The 8927-nt window shown below is 44.0% G+C and overlaps 1 protein-coding gene across 29 annotated transcripts in view; it reads right to left on the reverse strand.

The window, feature by feature from the left end:
* The window catches only part of KCNMA1 (potassium calcium-activated channel subfamily M alpha 1), a 768447-nt gene that overhangs the window by 236433 nt on the left and 523087 nt on the right, over positions 1-8927 (reverse strand). For 18 of the 29 annotated variants that reach the window (XM_017548868.2, XM_017548858.2, XM_017548774.2 and 15 more), the window contains exons 7-8: positions 3685-3760; positions 1507-1679 (exon numbers count right to left, since the gene is read on the reverse strand). In XM_017548868.2, coding sequence (XP_017404357.1) covers positions 1507-1679; positions 3685-3760 — 249 coding nt within the window. The remainder of the gene's footprint in view (positions 1-1506; positions 1680-3684; positions 3761-8927) is intronic. The other 11 variants (XM_037727278.1, XM_037727288.1, XM_037727276.1 and 8 more) reach the window with 1 other exon arrangement.

Consider the following 8927-nt stretch of genomic DNA (forward strand, 5'->3'; position numbering starts at 1 on the left):
AGAGGGGGGGTGACTAAGATCTGAAAACACAAAAGGATTAGGCCTGCGAAGGTATATGTTGATACGGTGGGTCAAAAAAAAAATGCACAAAGAGAGCAAGCTCCTGGAAACACATGAGACAAACAAACATTAGTTAACCTTGACAAGTAAACAACAAAAACATCGCAGTCGAGAAAAATACAAAGGACACAGGAACGAATAAGGTGATATCTAGTTCTTCCTGTCAGAGAAAAACAAGCAAAAGGTGCGCATGCTACGGAAATTAAACACACACAGACACGTGCGCACGCACACATGCACACACAGTTTTGCAAGAGAAGATCTTTCCTTCTCATTAAAATTCGGGGTGAATCAACACTTTTATGAGTGACAAAAGAAAATAAACACCAAAAGGCTAAAAACTAAATTTTTCTATTAAAAAAAAATACTAAAAAGCACGAAAGGGAAATTTAGGAAATCACCCGGGAGGAGAAGATAGCAAGGAGAAACACAAATCTGCCATGTTTTGTCCAACAAACATCTAGCCTGTGGCCGGCTGGATGGGGCTTGTTATACCTACGGGCACCTCGCAGAGGCTGCAGAAATGCTTGCTTGAATGTACACGTGCACATGCACATTTCTATACATTTTTTAAATGTATATGCCCTATGCATACAAAACAGAGAGATGTGTATGCATCACTCAATATAAATGTGAGCGCGGTGTACATACATGAAAGCTGTGTATAGATTAGGATTTTAATCACTCACGTCATAAATGGCAAAAAATCTAAACTTAAAACAAGCTACTTCGAAAGACAAAATGCAGCAACTGCCAATGTGTGGCCAGAAATCCCCTTAATTTACATGATAAGGGATGGTTTAGTGCAACATAAAGAGCTGCCTAGACCTTTAAAAAGCAAACAGTGAAAACTTTCTTTCAAGAAAAGAGGAAAAATATCCCATGGAGTCAGCTGTTGGCAAAACTGCACTCTGCTCACTTGGGGACATCCGCCTGGATGAGACCAAGGTGCTGTCTGTCCTTTGATGCAGGGACTCCCCTTCTCTTTAGGGCAGGTTCCAGCCACAGTGTTTGTTGGAAGTTTGGGGAGGAACACAAAGGGGAAGGGGCAGCTCTTGAAACCGCAAACTGTCTACAAAGTATCGACAGCTTCTACCAGGTGACAGCCACTGTCCTTGCAGCATATCAGATGCTGAATTACATCGCTAAGGGGTAGACACTCTCCCTCATTAACAGCATCACTTTCTTAAGACAATTAGGTTTGCTCCTGGCTAAATGGCTGTCCCTGACAAGGGCAATGTGCCTGGATCTATGGGACAAGTAGAATACACCAAGAATTATGCAGAAAAATCACCCTCCTGTTTGGATTTACTTAGCCTGATTGTAACATTAAGGCTTGCTTCTAGTGCAGAACACAGTCTAAAATTTGAAGCTTTAAGGAAATGTATCATGGAAAATATTAATCATCCAAATCAACCTCATAATAAAGATTATTATTTTTTTTTTACCAGTCCGCCGAGGATGAAGAAGACCATGAAGAGGCGGCCAAGCGTGGTTTTTGCATAAACATCCCCATAGCCAACGGTGGACATTGTAACCATGAGTAAATAGACACATTCCCAGTAGGTGAGAGCCTGGTTGTTTTGGAAATTTTCCCATGGGTCCCCTGAATTCTCCACCTAAAGCAAATGGGACAGGGGAGAAAAAAGGAAAACATGCTATTGAAGCATATACATACAATCAACCCGGAAGCTCGGCACTCCCGCAGGGCCACTTGCTAACACACATCGCTCTCCACATGAGCTGTGTGGTTCTCGGGCTGAGTTCTCTGAGTCAGGATGCGGAGCTCCTGAGCAGGACACACAGAAAGTGGAGAAGTGGCCGCAGAAAATGTCTTCCTGGCTGATTGGGACAGTGTGGGAAAGCAAGAAGGGAAGTATCTCTAGGCCATTTTTCTTCTTCTGGTAAAATGTCTAAAGCCAGCTAATATTCAGGGCATTGCCTGTGGCCAAGTTTTAGAGCACTCCAGAGAGCCCTTCCCTGACCTTCTTCAAAGGGTTTCCAAGGCCCAGATGGCCTGGCTCTGCCTCTCCCGCAGAAATCCTAAACCCTTCCACAGGGGGCTGCCTCCTTCCCTGAGTTAGACCAAAGAGGTGCCTGATGGGCCCTGCTTCTTCAGATTCAAACAGCATCTCTGGGATCTGGCCCTGCTCTCCCTCCTTTGCAAATTGCCAATGGTGGTCCTAGCCTTGAGGCTGCCGGAATCTTCCCAGGGGCATGGAAACTGAGCTCATGAGAACAGCTGGCACTGGCACAGCCCGTTAGACCAAGAGCTGGCAAACGTTTTCAGCTTTGTGGGCCACACAGGTCCTGGTCAACTCTGTAGAGGCAAAACTTCAAATAATGGGTGTGGCTGCATTTGGCGAGTTGGAGAGCTTTGGCCGAGGATTGGTTTGCCCACTTTCCTGTCCTCTCATCATATTTGACCTGCCAACAAGAACAGGAGGTAGGCAGGAAGGGTACTTTAGAGACTCTCAGGAGAGAGGGAGCTGCAGGTCAATTCTACTCAAATGTGCCGGTGATCCACCTGCAGGGCCTGTAGGCAGCAGGCCCCAGGCCTCCAGCTCTGCCTCTGCAAAATGTTGGCCTCCTTCACACATCAGTTTATCCTCAATGTGCCATTTTCACAAAAGTTTCCTGGTGAATCAGAAGGGACTTCACTAATATTAATAGTAAGGTGGGGTCATCGTCTTATTAAAGACAACTGTCTCCTCCACATAAGTGATTTGGGTGCTGGGTGCTTGGTTACAGCAAGAATTAGGGTGATTAAGGGTGATTTTGTCCAAGAATCCCAACAGCATAAAGGGCTGGGTAGGAGACCCTAGATCTGGTGACCACATGAGCCCCGGCCCCCCACTCGCTGCCATCCCAGACCTGTCTTCCTTTGGGTGATAATTACCTAAATCCCAAGTGTGGGTAGTTAAACACATCCTTCAATCCCTTATGCAAATAGAGGCTCAGCTACTGGTGGTCAAAGTCTCATAGCTAGACGAGGTTCCCTCTAGTTGTAACATTCTAGGTTTGTATGAAACACACTTCCCTCAATGGCTGTGCTCTCTAAAAGCAAGGGACAAGTCTGCCTTGGTGAGGTGCGACAGCCTTGACTTAATATGAGGATTTCAAAGAGTCATTCATAAAGAATTAACATTTTTGAGGTACCAAATAAACTGACAAGTAATCAGGCAAAAGACTCAAAGGTGGCTTTTTGTAAGGGTGGAGCAGAGAGAAATTGAGGGATGAATTCGTTGTTTGCCAAAAGGTATGGGTCAAACTTACAACCTTGTCCCCAGCTCTTTTCCAGGTGTTTGCTTAGGAAGCACTGCCATCTTGTGGCGTACTGTAGTTATTGCAGACAGAAAGAAAATCTACCAAAGACCCCACTGCAATACCAATGAGGAATGAGTGGAAAAACGCAGGTTAATAGTGCAAACATTACTCACCATTTGGAACTAGTTTGGGGTAAAAAGGTTGGAAACCCAGACAATTGTGTGGTTGCTTCCCATTTTCCTGTCTACAACCGAGGTGAAGTTTCTTTCCAGCAACATACATTGTAGGTAATAAAATGACTCAGAGAGGGTCTTGCTGCAGGCAAGCGAGAGCAGAAGGGTCTTCGAGGTTACTCACCAAATGGATGAATCCGGCTGCAGTCAGCCATGTGCTGATAAATATGGAGAGCAGATTCACCAGCTTGATGGAATTACTGTGCAAGAGACAACAAGCAACATTCCAGGTTACCAAGGAAAGGCCCTGCTGGGGCTGCCTTACAGGGTAAAAGCATCCACTTGGGGGGAGAGGCCGCTGCTTCTAACCCCCAACCATTTCTCCATGATAAGGGAATTCTGGACGGTGGCGGAAGCAGCTGGGATGAAGGTTAGGACAGAGCCTATAGGAATGAATTTAACTTTGGTAAAAATTAACTTTTAGTTTAAAAATTCTTCAAAGCTACAGAAAAGTGGAAAGAACAGTATAATGAACACTTGCATGCTCTTCATTTAGACTGATCAATTACTAACATTTCACCACAGGTATTTTATCACCCTCCACACTTTCTCTCTTAATCCCCTACCTTTTACCTTCTCTTCTTCGTGTGTGTGTGTGTGTGTGTGTGTGTGTGTGTGTCTGTGCATATGCGTATTTTTTTTTTTTTTTGGCTAAACCATTTACCAATAAATCAGAGACATCATGACACAAGCCCTAAATATTCAGCACTCAACTCCTAAGAAGAAGGGCATTGCACAGCATAATCGCAATACCATTTCACACCTGAGAAAATTAAAATGTAAAAATTCAGCAATGCTATTTAGTATGCAGACCTTATTTAAATGTCTCCACTTGCCCCAGAATTATGTTTATTGACTTTTTTCCCCCAGACGCAGGTTTCATGCATTGCATTTGGCTGCTGGTGGCTTAAATCCGAGGAAACAAGGACAGAGTCAATATTTTGGGCTTTATCGGCCATATAGACGTCACAAATACTCAACTCTGCACTGTGGCTTCAGAGCAGCTTTTGGACAACAGGTACAAGAATAGATAGGGCTTTGTTCCAATAAAACTTTATTTACAGAAACAGGCAGCAGGTAGCAGAAGCTACAGTATGCTAATCCCAGCTTCAGTCTCTTTCAATATATAAATGACACCACTCCTTTGCCCATTTTTGTTTTTAATTACATTAAATTTTGTGTAAACCCAGGTTGTCTTCTAAAATGTCCCATATTCTGGATCCTGTTTATTTTATTTTTTTTGAGACAGAATCTTACTCTGTCACCCAGCCTGGAGTGCAGTGGCAGGGTGGCTCACTGCAACCTCCATCTCCCGGGTTCAAGCCATTCTCCTGCCTCACCCTCCGTAGTAGCTGGGATTCAGGTGCACGCCATCACGCCCGGCTAATGTTTGTATTTTTAGTAGAGACAAGGTTTCACCATGTTGGTCAGGCTGATCTCGAAATCCTGACCTCAGGTAATCTGCCTGCCTCAGCCTCCCAAAGCGCTGAGATTACAGGCGTCATCCTCCGTGCCCAGCCCTGTTTATTTTTTAAATAAATGTTATTGTGTATGTTTGAGGTTTACAACATGATGTCATCTACCATCTTACATAGTTACATACATAGTTACATAGTTACGTTTTTGTGTGTGACAAGAGCAGCTAAAATCTACATATTTAACAAAAATTCCAAATACCATACAATTTTATTAGCAATAGTCCTCATGTTGTATATCAGACCTCTAGACCTGATCATCCTACATAGCTCCCCACTTATTTATTTCTGTTAAGAACCTATGCAGAGATGGCATCACGTCCGGATATGCCACCCCATTGATGCTAGGTCCATTCACGTGGCTAAGGCGGAAATGCTAATCTCTCCACTGAGAGGTGCCTATTTCCCTGTGTAACGAATATGCCACCTTGAGTGATGCCCTGAGACTGCAGGCATATCCTGCTCCTCAACAACCTTATACCTAATAGTTTTAGCATCCACTGGTGTCCTCGAGTGGATCAACTGGAACTCATGACATTGTGAGCTCCCTGGAAGCTGGGGCCTTGTCTGTCTGGATTCCAGGAGCCCTGGGTCCCTGGCATATAGCAGGCCCCGGTGACTCTGCACTGAGTGCACTGGTCTCTGCCCCTGCTCTCTTCCTAAACTGCTACCTGTTCACTCCCACTGGGATATACCTTGAATGCTGCTGTCAGCAGGTCACTTCACTGTCCAAAGACTTCATGTTGACTAAAAGATCACACTCAAACTCTCTCCTTCCATTGTCAATACCTTGTGAAGTCCCAGGTCTCCCACCATCGCTCTGTCACATAAACTCATGAAAGTGCCATCCCAGCTAAACCTATTTACTATAGCTGTGTTTACACTATTTACTCAGCTCGACAGCCCTTCCCATCTAGTCAAATATTCCCCATTCTTCAAAGCCCAGTTCAATCCCTACTGCTTCTTTAAAGTGGTTCCGCCCGCCTGTAAGACAAAGTGATTTTCACCTCCAGCCATTCATTGGTAATTGATCCTACTGACTTAAGATGTCTTTTGTAAAGTTTTAGGTTGCTATTTGACTCTTGGGTTCCTTGCTGCATCTTGCAGAAAAGAACTGTTTTCTATCTCTTGCATTTTCCCAGTAGTGGCTTAATGCAGCCTACAGGGTTGCTCAACCCATTGGTTTTGGTCAGTTCATCTCTGTTATGACTGTCCTCTTACCTCTCTCTTCCGGAGAGCCAGTGATTTAAATTCTAGGAGTTTAAGATCACAGCAATAGTATCAGCTAGGATGTTTACAGATCTTTCCCAGTGCTCAGCACATGTGCCACCATCCTAAGTGCTTTATGTATACTAACTCATTTAATGCTCATAACAACAATCTTTCTTCTATGGAACAGCACAGAGGAATCTATGGTCTTACGTTTTCCAGAGTTGATGCTGACAGTTCATGGAAAGAATAAACAGATATTTTCCATTTTCTGGGTGAGACTCATCTTTTGAGATGTGTGGAATAACTTTCCTCTGGTTCAAAAACTTGGAAAAACAACCAAAATGTCCATTCTGTCTCTCTTGGTAATTTTTTTTTTTTTTTTGGAGACGGAGTTTCGCTCTTGTTACCCAGGCTGGAGTGCAATGGCGCGATCTCAGCTCACCGCAACCTCTGCCTCCTGGGTTCAGGCAATTCTCCTGCCTCAGCCTCCTGAGTAGCTGGGATTACAGGCACGCGCCACCATGCCCAGCTAATTTTTTGTAGTTTTAGTAGAGACGGGGTTTCACCGTGTTGACCAGGATGGTCTCGATCTCTTGACCTCGTGATCCACCCGCCTCGGCCTCCCAAAGTGCTGGGATTACAGGCGTGAGCCACCGCGCCCGGCCTCTCTTGGTAATTTCTAGAGTTGCCAAGTGATAGTAATTGCCAATATTTACTGAGCCCTTATTATATGTTAGATGTTGTGTTGAGCAGAATTCTCTCCTGCCTCTACCTTATAAGTTCTCTAAGGTGTGCTCCAGCACTTCAGGGTAAGAAATAGATGAAGAACAGGTAGCCAGCAGCAAAGAGAGGGCTCTTATGGAGGTGTGTGTTGTTCATTTTCTCAGGGGATTGTTAAATACCAAGTGGCTTCACTTAAACATGCTCCTGGATCCTCGGGACCCGAACACAGCGGTGTCCCACCAGCAACTATGTGGAGTCCTCTTGAGATATTAAACTTATTTGGAGGCTGAGCCTCTTGGCACTTTGGGAAAATGACCTAAATATGATGACGATTAAACTCTAAATGATGATTACAGTGATATTAATAGTGCTTTAGGGAGCTTTGGCTATATGCAGAACATTTCATCACTGTTGCTAAAACGGTACATGTTTCGCTCTGAAATCGGATTATTTTTATGACATCAGCATTATCACAGATCCCTAGGTTTAGGAATTTGCTTTCTAAATGAAACTCTATGACCAGGCATATGAAAGTGACAAGCAAAAGATGCAAGGTTAAGCCTTGGTGGACATTCTCCATACTCTGAAATGTGAACCTAGCCTGGTTGAGCAGGGCTCCTTTGGAAGAGAGGGTGGGGGTTTCCAGGAGCAGGGCTGTGTGCTCTGCACAGCAAAGGTTGTGTATCACTGCATGGAGATAGTCACAGCCTTCCTAACCAAGCCCAGGGGTCGGGGCCAGACATGAAGCTACTAGTGGTTACAATGATTCACACCATTCAGATTCCAGCCTCCTTCCTATGCCTTCAGGGAGATTATGATCTTATCGTGAAAACCTGACCCATATAAAGTAAATCGTTCTCACGTTTCTAGGACAATTCCTGAGTCCCCATCCCATGAGTTCTAATTCACATCGATGGGCACAGTGAATCATTATAGGACAGGCACAGGATTCTTGCAGATTACAGACCTCTTCCAAGAAACTGGATGCTGCAAGAGAAGATCTGGCTCCAGAGATCACAACTGTAAACCTAGAGCTTCTGGGGCCTTCTTTGTCCTCTATACATATGTTCAACAAGACTTGTTTCTGCTAACACAGAAAATGCCGTGGACTTGGTACACAGAAGTGCAAATCTGTCCCTTGTTCTGCTTGTCCCTAATTTTCCTCTTTGTTTCTGGTACTACCAGGTGTTGCTGGCCTTGTTTTGTTTTACTGCTGTCTTTGCCAGACAGATGTAAAATACCCCCTAAAAAGTTGACTGGACAGCACCACACTAACATAAATGGTCTGAACTATAACATGAGTAAAGCAAAGTGAAATTCTGCCAGTTCTATCCATTAATTATCTCTCGATCCCTTCTCCTCTCTCTGCCCCAATTTGCACCACCTACAGCCATGCCCTATTACCTCTTCCCTGTACTACTGCCTCCTAATTGGTCTTACAGTCTATGAGTTCTTTGATGCTTCAATCTCATTCTCTATACCACCGTTGGAATTGTGGATCTTTCTAAAATGTTAATCTAACCACATTTCCTCTTATGATTAAAATCCTTCAACAGCTCTCCTTTGTTCTCAGTAAAGCCCATGAATCTAAGAACCTGCATGATTTAGCCTCTCCCTGAACATCCTGTGCAATCTCCATAGAGAATATTCTTCTTTACAAACTTTACCTTGGAGCCATTTCTAAGGTCATGTAAGCAGTAAGTTTTAGTTTTGAAAATGCCTCCCAAAAACATATTGGTTAGGTATATGATGACTCAGGCATATAATGGAACACTATGTGAAAAACCAAAGGTGGCATAGTCGATGTAATCGTTATGTCAAAGCAGTGTGGTGTGGAGGCAATTTTATTCGTCCTTTATGATTCTGTATGTTGTTGCAATGCTTACAATGAACAGATTTTAAAATTAGTGGAAACAGGCTAGGCGCGGTGGCTCACACCTGTAATCCCAGCACTTTG

The sequence above is a fragment of the Cebus imitator genome, unplaced genomic scaffold (genome assembly GCF_001604975.1).
Source record: "Cebus imitator isolate Cc_AM_T3 unplaced genomic scaffold, Cebus_imitator-1.0 Scaffold11, whole genome shotgun sequence".
Classification (NCBI taxonomy): Eukaryota; Metazoa; Chordata; class Mammalia; order Primates; family Cebidae; genus Cebus; species Cebus imitator.